At 44.4% G+C, this 13,426-nt stretch overlaps 1 protein-coding gene across 3 annotated transcripts in view; it reads right to left on the reverse strand.

Moving 5' to 3' along the window:
• LOC102573351 (protein spinster homolog 3) overlaps positions 1 to 13,426 on the reverse strand; it is a 69,766-nt gene that overhangs the window by 31,903 nt on the left and 24,437 nt on the right. For all 3 annotated transcript variants that reach the window (XM_019493397.2, XM_019493395.2, XM_059717316.1), the window contains 5 exons: positions 7,303 to 7,368; positions 5,842 to 5,978; positions 4,131 to 4,282; positions 2,892 to 2,958; positions 1,632 to 1,822 (listed from right to left, as the gene is read on the reverse strand). In XM_019493397.2, coding sequence (XP_019348942.2) covers positions 1,632 to 1,822; positions 2,892 to 2,958; positions 4,131 to 4,282; positions 5,842 to 5,961 — 530 coding nt within the window. In that variant the 5' untranslated portion in view covers positions 5,962 to 5,978; positions 7,303 to 7,368. The remainder of the gene's footprint in view (positions 1 to 1,631; positions 1,823 to 2,891; positions 2,959 to 4,130; positions 4,283 to 5,841; positions 5,979 to 7,302; positions 7,369 to 13,426) is intronic.

The following is a 13,426-nucleotide window of genomic DNA, read 5'->3' on the forward strand; positions in this document are numbered from 1 at the left end:
GTACAAGTGAGCTTCATACAAGTCAGCAGTGCCATCTTGTGGATAGCCATTCTGTTTTTCAGTCTTATGTCAAAGCTGAAGTGGTGAGCATGTTGTGGCACGGCTGCACAACTACTCCACAAACGCACCTCCTCATCCTGCAAATTCTGGCCACAATGCCATGGAGCACTGTAGCAGGCTATACAACATCATATGAGATTGCCCAAGACCTGCTGATCCATTGCAGCTTAGGAAGAACCCACAAGGTCAGCATCATGAAAGGGGTTATCTGCACAGGGCACCAAGACCTATGAAGAACTCAACAGCATGTTAGTTACTATTAAGGCCACAAGTGATATCCAGATTTCCTTTTGGCCCTGTTTTGCTGATGCTTTCAGACCCATCTTCCTCTGGGCACTTTTCAGAGACGGCTATTTGGTGGTAAAATAAAACAGGCTGAGCATTCCCAAGGCTGTGCATGCAGGTAACTGGGAGCTGCAATTATTTACTACCTCTTGTAGCCTCTCACATGAATAAATGCCCAGGAACAAGTGTAGTCAAGGGCAAACCTTGCTTCTGTCAGATATGCAGGGCAGGAAATGCCTTCTACTCTGCAAAGACTTTTGTTAAACTATCATTACAAGGAACATGCTATTCCTACCAGTACAGAACAGGAGAAATCAGATGGGTTACCGCCCAACATAATATTTGGATTGGTGCTGCCATCTCCCTCAGTCCTCACCCTAGGGTACATATTATCAACCAGAAGCATGCCTGGAAGTCAGCCTAGGAAGATTTCAGCATTTGGCACTCACCTGATGATTATCTGTGTTTGATATTATCACTGTGTGGTATGGGAATATAATCTGAAGGCCTCATCATGCAAGGTGCTATACAAAGAGAACAAGACAGTCCTTGCCCTTTGAGCCCTCAGTCAAAAAGTAAAGAGACAGGGCAGCACAAAGCAGCAGTATATTTATCCTAATCTGCAGGTGTTTCACTGACCCTGGTTTAGTTACAAGGCCCCATTACTCTCTGACAGCTCATTTATCTGAAACCTCAATAGCAGGCAGAAAGCAGGGTAGATTTGCACCATACAGACTTATAAGAGTTGCTTCTGTCTAGGCAGTACAAGCCTGGTAGGACTTTGTCCATGAAACCTGTGCTGCTGCAGCTTCATGGTACATGAGCTGGTGCAGGTAAATCTACACTCTGTATTCTACCTGTAACTGTGGGGCAGATATCACCTATGAATAGGCCCAGTTTGGTGGCAGATTTGGATCAGGATTTAAACTGCATCCACAACAGGGCTTGGATTGAGTCAGGCCTATCTTTAAGTTAGAACAAGAGGGGAACCAGGCGTTTGCCTTCCCTACCCCAAATACTAGCAGCTTTGCCTCTTCCTTTCCACATATGTAGGGAGAAACAGTCAGTCCTCAATCTCATTTGTAGTGTCCCAGTAATTAAGAAAGCAGGGAAATTAATTACGGGGGCTTCAGGCAACCTACATACCCTGCAGCATATACTATAGCACTCAAGTACAGAACAAATGCTTGTGGGACACAACTGCCATCTGGATCCAGAATCACATTGCCTACTGGTTTAACAACTATTTTGGGCTATAAGCAATATTTGCAACTATGATTACCTACTTCTTGCCAAGTGATTTGACATCTTTGCACCAGGTTGTGTGGGCAGTGCTGTGTGGTTCATGCTTCTTGGCTGCTCCCTGGGTTGTGTTGGTGATGCCTTGCTCTCCAAAACCTTTAGCTGTTCTCTGGGTTGTATTAGGGACTAGCAGAATGAGAAAGACCAGTGCCAACCCTCCCATGCAAGGAGTTATCTGTAGAGACAAGACTGAAGTAAGGTCATGAATGCTGTTCCCCTTACACTGGAGGGCAGGTAATAGCCAGATGTGTTACTGTTAAACATGTATACACGAGGACCTGCAGAAAGGCCTAGAAGAGACCTTATTTGTTTTCTCTAGGCTAGCGGGGGCCAACCTTTTTGGCAGGTGTACCACAAACTAAGCTTCACACCCCCCACATGAGTGCCACTCCTATCCTCTTTCCAGTCTGCTGCTCTGCTTTCTGCTCCCTGCCCCTTCTTGATCTGCTACATGCCAAACATGGAGGCTGCCCATTCCACTTGTGGCACATGTGCCACAGGTTGCTTACCCCTGCTGTAGGTCACCATGCAACTACAGGACAAGATTTTGTTGTGAGGAAGTGCAGTACACTGGCACGCCCTCACATGTTCCTGTATGAATCCACCAATGGTCTCCCACAGTTCTGTGGGAAAAATGCAGAGAAAGTTCCCCACTGTGCAGAGCTGCCATTCTTGCATGAGGGGTGGCACCCAGCCAAGCAGTCATCTCAGTACTGATGTTTCTACTCCTGCAAGTACCTTGAAGGTAGACAACTCACTTTGCTTGGGAGGCAGCATAACCAGGAAAGTGGGGACCAACCTTTTTGGCACATGTACCACAAGCTAGCCCCGAACCCTCCAACTACCACTCTGATCCCCTTCCTCTGCTCAAACTACTGCTCTATCTCCTCTTCTGCTTTCTGCTTCTTGTCCTACTTATCACTGTGTTTCCTGTCCCTGCCCTGATCTGCTGTGTGCTATATGCAGAGACTTCCTGTGCCACTTGTGGCATTCAAGCTGCATGTGGGTCACCCTTGATCTAAAAGATTAGAGTTCTGCTCCTAAAGATCAGGGCACCTCACTGCTAGAAGCAGCTGTCATTCATTCCCTGTGACTGCTGACTTGCCTTGTAAGCAAGCTAGGAGACTCAAAAATCATTACACAGATCCAGTCAAGACTGAAATTTTACAAGGAATAGATCAGATCCCAGAGGAAAGGGGAGAAGGGGTGAAGGGGAAAAAAAACAATACAAAAAACAGACTCACTCTGAATGCCCAATGCCAGTGGCCAGTAGCTTGTGTCACACTAGATGCCAGAATATAACCAAAGCCACTGTAAAAGAAAAACAATACATTAAGATTTCTGTGCAGTGTCCACTCGTGCCCTAGAAGACCAACCCTCAGCAGAGGGATTTTTATTAAGGGGAGCACACAGGAAGATTTTGTGATAGTTTCCTCTCCATGGTAATTTAATTGTACTTCCCATTAGAAGCTAACAGTGCTCAGACAGACTGTGATGACAATGTCCAAATCAGGTCTATACTAGGACTTTTTCTACCACAAATAAGGCCTTAATATCCATGTTGTTGAATTAGAAGTGCTTAGCACACCTTTCCTTATTCCCACAGGCACAGATTGGGAAGCAAATGAGATTGTGGGGAATGGTTAGAAAGGGGCCAAAAAATAAGAGAAAGCTGTTACTCCAGTGTCCCAATCCCATAAAGGCTCAAAAGACAAATGTATTGTACCTCTGCCTGGGCCCACCCTTCTTCATGAAGATTATCGTAAATGAAAGGAACCCAAAGTTAGAAAACAGCATTGGAAAGAAAGTATTCTTCAGACTATCTCACTGAATTTATATTCATAGGGAATATACATGTTTATTCTATTAGGACAAACCCAGGCATCCAGATATAAGCAGGGACCTGCAGTAAATCTTACAGTCTATTTACAAAAGCCGGATGAATTATACCATGCGTAGGGTCCTTTATCTTAAACTGGGAGCCTGGGTTCCAGTGTGGTCTGCAACTAACAAGCATGCTTTTTTTCCCTATAGATTTTATTGCAAGTGAAAACTAATCTCAAGTGTTTCTGTTCTTCAAGAGCAAGTATTTTAATTAAAAAATAGTTTCCTGACAACTGAGAAGAAAACCTTGTTTCTTGTTTCTGAGAAGAAAACCTAGCTTTCACCTGTCTAAAAATATATATATGTATGTTAAGATTTTCCCAAATAATGGGGGCCTGCCCACGCACCACATTAACATTTAAGTTTTCCAAAATGAACACAAAAACCCATTAAAATTATAAAAGGTGTGAACTAAATTATATACTTTAACATAACTATGGAAAGCCTAGCCAATTCTTTTTGGGTGTTGGCCTACCGTGAAGAAGTCAGAATAAAGGTACAGGCTCAGTTGGACATAATCAAGGCTGAAAAGGATGCTGTATGAGAGTCCTGACCTGAAAAATTTCCCATAAGGTTCAACAATAGGTAAACAGACATACCTTCCAACTGGGATGAAGATATAGAAGAAAGACAACATTGTGGTCCTTTTCCCCTCCTCAAATAGGTTTGCAATGAAAGTTGGTGCCACAGTGGAGTAACTGGAGGTGCCGATGCCAACAAGTCCACGCGAAAGAATGAATAACCAGAAATACTGGAGGCAGAAGACAGAGTATGGTCCAAAATATGCACATGAAATGAAAGCTTTCTTTTAAAGGAAGGGTATTCTTACCAGTGTTCACAACAGCAAAGACACTAGATTAATTGGTCCCTTGTATTGAACATGGGTAGACAGTGATTAACATTCTGTTATCAACTCACGCTAGTCCAGGTCCATTTTTGGAAGCCCTAGTGTACAATGTTTTCACAAAATTAATAGGGGAAAAAAGGCTGTTTAAGGATTTGAGAGGCAGTGAGAAAAACCTCAGAATACACCTCTCAGTGAAAAGGAAATCTCAATCCCTTTAGTGAAGATGGAGGGCTACTGTGGAGACCCGAGAAGTTCAGTTAACAGGGCGTTATACAAATAGGTCCACTACATGATGAAGCATCTAGTGGAATGCACATCAAGTGCATCATCTCCATCTTGTGGAAGGCACTGCTCACTTTCTCTTGTCTGTTTTAGACAGCCTTGTACCACACATCAAGACATTGCTTATTAAAAGTTGGGAGAAGGGGTACTAAGCATTTCCCAATTGACTTAAAGTGGTACAAGGACTGAAAATAAAAATCTGATTAAGACTAGCACCAAGCAGCTGCTTCCATTGTGGTCCGTGTCCTGAAGGTTTCCCTTACTGGGGGGAAATTCTCTGAACCACCTGTAGAATTTCATTACAAACTGATATTCCTTACAGAATGCTGAAAGTTTGCTTCATACATAGCATGACATTTTATATATTTGGTGCATGACCTTTAGACAGACATTATTGCTTAACTGAAACTCCTGAAATGATTAGTAGAGCTCATCATAACTTTTCTCTTAGAAGAGAACCCAAGTAGAGCCACCTTAATAATTCTGGGTACATGCCTAACAGATCGCCAAGGCCCAGAGTATCCAGCACTTCTTGAGGCAGCCAGCCATGCCAGAGCTTTCACCGTGAAACCAGGTCCATGGTGGTTGTAGTTGTAACTAGAGAGAAGAGCCCAGGCATTCCACTAAAGGGGCATTCGTCTCACTTTCATTGCTAATAACAGCAATGGTAAAATTGAAAAGATGTATGCAACAGAGCTGAACGATCCAGGGAGATTATTTTATTTCAGGATACCATGTGACACCATGAAGGATCTAACACTCTAACCATGCTTAAGAGCCAGCGGTGTCAATGATGCCACATGATAAACTTAGGTTTCGGTTTGTTAAACTGCGAAGTTACAAACGATGAAGCTAAAACGCCCTACTGTTCTAGAAAAGTCAAGCACTCAAAAGTTAGAAACCAAGTTGCCTGTACAATTTTAATTCACAGACTTAATCTTTATGCATATACACTATGCTACAGTAATCCCATGACTCTATACCTTCCATGGCTTGAGAGGCATACTACAATCCCCAGTAAAGCATTCCTACACATGGTTAACTGTTCACTTTTAAGAAGCAGGGTCTACCATGCTGCTTGAAAGCTTTTTTAAGAAGTATGATTGGTTCAAAACAAAACTCCATTATCCCCAGACTCCACCGACTCAAGAGTACCATCCCAGAATAAGCAAGTGACATACTGATTCCGGGATAAATGAACTGCCTAGTGTCACACCACTCCAGAAGAAGATGCCAGCACCAAGGATGATTTTCCTGTTGTATCGGTCACCTAGGTATCCGAAGAAGGGTGCAGATAGCATGTAGCACAGGAGGAAGACTGAAAAAGAAAAATATATCACTCTGAGAATTCTAGGCAAGTCATTCTTACGACACCCCTTTTTTCCCTGAGGCAGTACTATGTATGTATGTGCTATTTGTTGGGCTAAATGTCAAAAGGAAGGATCAAATTTGCAGAACTTGTGGGCAGACCACCACTCCCAAGAGCCATATTGAAACAGGCTAATATTTCAGCAGCTTTGACTTCTCTAGCCCTGAGGTAGCAAGGTTTAATAGTTCTGGTTTAGGCAGTGACTCATCTAGATGTAAGTGTTTGCAGCTGAAGAAACAGAAACCACAAGCAGCAAAACGTTAAGTGTAAACCAGTGACCAGGATGCAAGCAGTCTAGTGCTTTAGTAATTCATGAGGTTATCACATATGCATGACTGAAAAACTTCTCCCAGGTGCCTTAATAAACTCACTCTTCGATATACTGTTAAAAAATCTGTACCACTGCTTCTTGCACCCTCCACACTTTTTTTTTTAACTTCTTTGAATGAGACAAGGGTTTCTTAATACTCTGTTAAGAAGACAGTTTAACGCTGCCAGCCATGCTCATTAGTTCACATTTCCACCCAAAATGTGCCATTACTTCCCAAAACGTGCTCTTCAGTCAGAATTTTAACTCTGACATTAGGCAGACAAAGTTCTTCGGGTAAATCTGATATCTTTAATTAAACCAACTAAAATTTTTGGTTGGTCAAATAAAAGGTATGAGATTTACCCAAAGAATTTTGTCTGCCTATGTCCTCGGACCAACACCCATGGACTCTGAGCTTAGTTGTTTCAGGGTGACAGATACTAAATGATCCCATGCTAAATAAAGGCATTTCATAGCCATGTTATTTAGCACATTCATTCAAACCAATAGCAATTAAAAGTTAGCTAACCCTCAGACCCTGGGATCATAGGTTTGACCAATTCATATTTGACTCATTAAGTTTAGGCAAAAGGTATTTACTGGCCTATGGAACGATAAATAGAATTTTGTTAGGAGGATGTTAGTGTTAAAGCAGGAATTTGGCCAAGAAACCCACTCCAACTCCCAACTTTGAGGGCCATAAAAATTTTAAATGACCGAAAAAAAAGGTTAGCCCTCTCAGTAAAGAAACTTTTTTGAGTGTGATTAAAAGTCAGCAGTCAATGGCTTTTACCCATACGTTTGTGAACCAACTGATAAAGTTTTAGCAATCAAAGTTGCAAGGCAGCAGTGAGGAACTAGAAACAAAACAAGGAAGAAAAGAACAGCTATACTTCATTTTTAGGAACCAGCAAGCTGTATGTGGAACAGATCATATTCCTCTGACCAGGACACCCTCTTTACCTGTGTGCAAGAAACCAGCTTTGCTGTCATGGATACCGAAGTACGTCTGTATATCTAGCAGTATCCCTGCAAAGAGAAAACCCCACATTGAAGTTTAGTAGAGAACACCATGCATTAGCTGCAGTTTTTTCTCATTTGCCACCTTGAAGACTGATGTCTAGACCAGAGCTTGCAGAGCCGTGGTGCATTCGGCTTGTCAATTGTATTGCAATCCTCACCCAAAAGAGGACTGCAATCTTTACTGCATACAACAGGGGTTGGCAACATTTTCTGATGAAAGGCTGGAAGTCACTGAATCATAGAAAATTGAGGTTGGAAGCGACTTCAGGAGGTTCTCTAGTCCAACCCCCTAATCAAAGCAGGTCCATCCCCAACTATAGCATCTTGGCCAGGCTTTTTGTCTAAAAAACCTTCAAGGATGGAGATTTCACCACCTCTCTGGGTAACCTGTTCCAGTGCTTTACTACCCTGCAAGTGAGAAAGTTCTTCCTAATACCTATCCTAAACTTTCCTTGCTGCAATTTGAGACCACTGCTCCTTGTTCTGTATCTGCCACCACTGAGAACAGAGTCCAGCTCCATCCTCTTTGTAACCCCCCCTTCATGCAGTTAAAGTCTGCTATTAAACCCCCTCTCAGTCCTCTCTTCTCCAGATTAAATAAGTCCAGTTCCCTCAGCCTCTTCTCAGAAGTCATGTGCCCCACTCCCCTAACCACTTTCATTGCCCTGCACTGGACTCTCCAATTTGTCCACATCCCTTCTATAGTGGTGGGGTCCAAAACGTGATACAGGACTCCAGATGTGGCCTCACCAGTGCTGAATAGAGGGGAAGAATCACTTCCCACAACCTGCTGGCAATTTCATAGACATTAGGGGCTGGAAGGGACCTTGTGAGATCATCGAGTCCAGCCCCCTGCCAGAAGTAGGAAGTCTGCAGGCAGTGGCGACATGTAGGGGGTGAACGGGGGTGCACGGGGGGCAGGCGGGAGCACCGGTGCCCACCCTGCAAGCACTGGCCAATCGCTGCAGCCGCTCCCAGAAGCCGCTGCAACCACTCCCAGAAGCGGCTGCAGTGATTGTCCGCAGTGATTGACCATTGTGGGATCGGCTGCGGGGCTCCCCCTAGGCAGCCGGATTGGCCACAGGGGGACCCCCTCCCGGTTGGCGGGACTGGTTGCGGGGACAGTCGCCCACGTCTACAGGGATCAAATGATCCCAGTAAGATAAACATCCAAATGCCTTTTGAATGAATCCAGAGTAGGTGCTTGCACCACCTCGGTGGGAGTCTGTTCCAGGCTTTGGACACTCGGACTGTAAAGAAGTTTTTCCTTATATCAAGTCTAAATTGCCCTTCTAGAAGTTTGTGGCCGTTAGACCTAGTTATCCCTTGGCAAGCCCTGTTGAACAACTGTTCTCTCAGATCCTGATGTACCCCCCTTATGTACTTATAGGCTGCCCTGAGCCTTCTCTTCTGCAGGCTGAAGAGTCCTATGTCCCTGAGTCTCCCCTTGTAAGGCTTGCTCTCTTGGCCTTAATGCTCTACTAATGCAGCCCAGTACCCAGCTCAGGTAGGAGCTGTGTGGGCACTAGGACCTGCATGCTGTCATTTTTCCCTGCTGCCCATGATGGCAGGGTGAAAGCCACCCCTTTGCTGGAGTCCATGTTGCCTGACTGGCATAGTATGAGTAAAACCTTCCCTCTGCCACAGCCTAAGCTGCCCAACTGCAATGTGGGCACAGTGACAGCCCCTCTGCTGGAGCCCAAGGCGGCCAACTGCGGGGCAATGTGGGCAGTTTCCTCTCCATCTAAGATCCTGGTGCCAACTGTGGCGTGGTGCAGAGTCTCCTGCTGCTGAAGCCACAGCTTTGCAGGCTGCCTCCAAAATCTCCATGGGCCATAGGTTGCCAACCCTTGGTATATGAGATACTAAAAAGAGTTTAAATAACCTATTTTCTAGCACTTCATTCAGGAAATTATTGCCAGCTTACTGTACAGATCCTGCAACACTTTCCGCACCCAGGGTTTCCATTACAATCAGTAATTTCTAGAGTCATTTACATATATAGTGATATATAAGCAGTTTATAAATCCAAAGCTTAGGTAGACACAATGCAGAACAAGAATGCTCATCAGCCCAGATGGGGTTTGCAACACAGGAGCTCCTAGTCTCACAGAGCCAGCACTCCTAGAATATTTAGTCTGAACAGAAAGAACTTCTAGAATTCTACTAAGATACATCACCATTTCCAGTGTACAGCAATGTTCCAGCCTGTGCCTCTCAGACACTGGACAAAATACAAATGATTCCAACAATCCTTGTTATAAATTCATGGCTAAAGCTCAGGAGATGGCACTTCAGCCACTTCATGGCTTTTCACAGTTTGGTAGGGTGTTGGGGAGGGAGGGGAGGGAAGCTCTTATCCTAACACGATCTTGTTGCTCTGTACCCCTTCCTCTGGCAAAAATAAGAAACTGATAGCAGAAACCACAGTCACAAAAAGATGTGAAGTTTCCTTTCCTTCAGTCCTGTGGTAATGAAGGATATTATATCAGTTTAAAGATGTTAGTTCTTGTGTTTTAAAGAATATCTTCTTCACCAAAAATTTAGTTAAGGACACAAGGGGTCAGAGTCTCATCTCCAATGGCTTAGCTTACACAGAGCCCTCTCTCATCTGGTGGTTTATGGAAGACAGTTGACTATAATGTTGACTACTTTGGCTATATTACACTACCATCACTATCTATGCTACTCTGCAAACCAGAAAGCTCTAGTTCTGGTAGCAAACTAGGTGTGAAAACAGACCAACAACAAAAGTACTTACCTTGCCTCTTGGGCTGTTAACAGAGGTTCAATTAAAGCTGCAATGGAATCTAATTTGCAGTCTACCTTTTGCCATGCTACATGTGCATGGCAGGAAGTGCAATTGTGGGACTGGGGATCAGATCCCTATCGTACCCTATTGCCAGTGCAGGGGGAGCCCGGAATCATGATCCCAGGCTCCCCCTGCACCAGCAAGTAGCAAGCTGGGTGCCCAGTGTGCCCGTGGCTGGGAGCACTTAGGGAACACAGAGGAGTCCTTCAAGACTGGTGCACTCCTGGGGCTCAGAGTGCTGATCCTCTAATCAGTGTTAGCCACATGTTCAATTTAATATACAATGGGAACTAGCCACAGAGTTATTACACCCATTTTGCCTAAAAACTGTGGCTTATTCCGTTTTATCATACCATTAACTGCATAAATATGTGGCCAGGTTACTATGCAAGAAGTGATTAACTGGTTAATCATGTTTAAAGTGTAAGGTATCCCAGGTTCCTTGGATGGGTTTTCCCAACTTGTTCTGAGCTCTAGTTCAGGCTGTCATGGCTAGTTTAAGCTAGTTTCTGTATGTCTTCACTGCAGCTACAGTGGTGACTCCCAGCAGGTATATCCTTCGTCCAATATTAAGTCACTAGTCGATAATGTAAAGAGCAACATTGAGATTCTCAAATTCTAAGCTGCTCCTGATCACATACTGCATGCAAAAGCAAGAGATTTTTATTTTTAAAAGGTCTATTGCTCTGGAAAGCTAAATAAGTGACTGGAAAGTCAGCAGCCTTAATTCACTGGGACCTTGTGGCAGCGAGGCGCCCCCACAGGCTTTCAAAGGGGAGAGGGTAATCCCCATGGACCCCAAACCCCAGAAACGGCCTCCCTGTGGGGAAAACTTACCTCCCGCCGGGTAGCCAAAGCAGGAGCAGAAACCACAGCCACGCAAGCTGGTGTTATGCCGGCTGTTTAATCAGCTGTTTCCCGGGCAGGGAACAGCTGGACCAATCGCGGCGGCCATGCCGGCCACAGTGGGAAGATTTAAAAGCCCCGCCAGAACCTGGGTGGGAGAGGAGCCGGAGAGAGAGCGCGCTGGTGTGCAACATGCCAGACGTGCTGCGGCTCCTGCACGGGAGAGGAGCAGCACAACTGATGCAGCACCAGCAGGCAGAGCACGGGAGGCATTTGAGCCCCCTGTAGAAGGCAGAGCAGGGCAAGCATTTGAGCGCCCCTGTAGGAGGCTGGGGGAAAGGAGGCAGCTCCACATCCCTCTCCTCACAAGGAGTCTATTTCTTTTGAAAAAAAAAAAAAAAGGAAAAATAAGAGAGAGAGAGGAGAGGCGTAAGAACAAAGCCCCCTACTCAGAGGCACTGCAGTAGGCACAACATTACGCCTAGATAGCCTGACAACCCCGAGGGAGGGAAGGCTACGCTTCGAGGCAGGAGGGACAAATACCAACCGAGCCCACTCAGATGTGGGGTTCCTCTTGAAGCAAGCTGTGGTCATGACAGCAAGGCTGAACCACCATTGTGCTGACGCCCATCCGGTTTGCAAGTGGACAGGGTGTAGGGGAGGCGGAGCCCCGTGGAACATCGCGTCTAAATCGTGAGTACTGCCGTTTCCCAGGGAAGCCCTCCCAGGAAGAAGATCTCCATTGAACCCTCTCTCTTTATAGAATAACATCAAGTCATGGCAGAAGAGTTGAGGGGAGGGGCTGAGCTACACACCTAGCAGGCAGTGCAACACGCAAGGCCCCTTGTATCACAGAACTTCTTTGAGCAAAACCACACTAAGTCAGTCTTGGCTGCTGACATTAAACAATATCATTAACCTAACCAAAAATGGATCAAACTAGGTACTAGCTACACTCCTGGGGTGGAATGTGGAAGCTACTGATCAAGGCACAGTATCATCAGAAAACAAACAATATCACCAAAAATACCATTTCCAACTGTAACCTCAGCCCACCCCAAACCAAGCATTCCAGTTCAAGGTCAAGTTAACCCATCAAATTGTTTAGTTTCATGTACCAAGCCCATGAAGCTAAAAGTAGTGTGACTATATCAATGCACAGTAACAGGACAGGGAAAGAGGCAAAGTTCACATGACCCCAATTTCCTCTTTCACATAACTAAGTACAAAAGTTTACTATCAAAGGATCTGATTTCTGTAGACCCTATCTTGAAGAGGACCCACAACACAAAACCGTAATTTCTCTACTGCTACCAACACACTTGCAAGTTGATGCCTGCATTTCCCCTGCTTTCCTGCATTAATCCGTTAAGCCAAGTGCTTCATTTTAGGAATCTGACCTCCACTGACACAGAAGCATTAAAGAGAAGCTGGTTGATGCAAGAGTTCTGCAGATGTACAGGATGCCGCTATACCACATTATCTGTAATTTTCACTTAGGAAATCAAGTTACATATACCGGGGCTCTTCGAGAGTTAAATGAAGTATGTTTCAATGCCGTGCTGCTGTTGAGGTACAGAAAGAGCATCTGGAACATCCGTGTTTTATATCTGGAATATCCTGCTCTAGCATTCCTGTATGACCTTGATGGTGGCTGCCCCTCAGATTTCCCCAGCTGTAAACCTGGGATATCCTAAAACTTGCTCTTTGTAAATCACTTTTAGCTCCCTCTAATCAAGATCAAGAATAGTTCTGGTCACTAGTGAAGCAAATAACAGATAACACTATCTAGATGTGCTAAGTCATGGGAAAGTCAATTGTTATCACACACATTTATCCTCGGTGCACTCTCTTCTCATGCATTCTAACCCCAATTATTTTCCACAAGCCTCTTTGCTAAAGGAGAATTAATGTTAATGCCTAGACAAAAAGGAGAGTTCTCCTTATGGATAAAAGTACTTAACAGCCTTGATACTTCATTCAGCTCATATCCCTATTTGTTTCCCATTTCTGGTTCAAGTCAAGTCATTCATTTTCTTTAGTGTTTGGGAAGGAAGAAATTTGGAACCATATAGTACACATTCTTGGTAGCCTCACAGTTGCTACAGCTGCCTGTTGTGAGAATTAAATCCATGACACTTAAAATCTCATCTATGTGTACAAAGTAACTTATCTATTTAAGGCACTCAGCCATTTATTAGAGTTAGACTAAGCAACCAATCCATCAAAGATTCTGAAAAACCCCCAACCCCCTCAAAAATATTTAAGATTGCCAAGTTTGAGTAGATTAAATGTGTCAGTTATGGTCCAATAAAAGGGGGATTTTTGGCTGCTTAATCCTTTTAGGAGAAAAATAAATCATGGATGACCCATCAGTCCTTATACAAGCAAAACTATCTCCAGCCG

The sequence above is a fragment of the Alligator mississippiensis genome, chromosome 14 (genome assembly GCF_030867095.1).
Source record: "Alligator mississippiensis isolate rAllMis1 chromosome 14, rAllMis1, whole genome shotgun sequence".
Taxonomy (NCBI): Eukaryota; Metazoa; Chordata; order Crocodylia; family Alligatoridae; genus Alligator; species Alligator mississippiensis.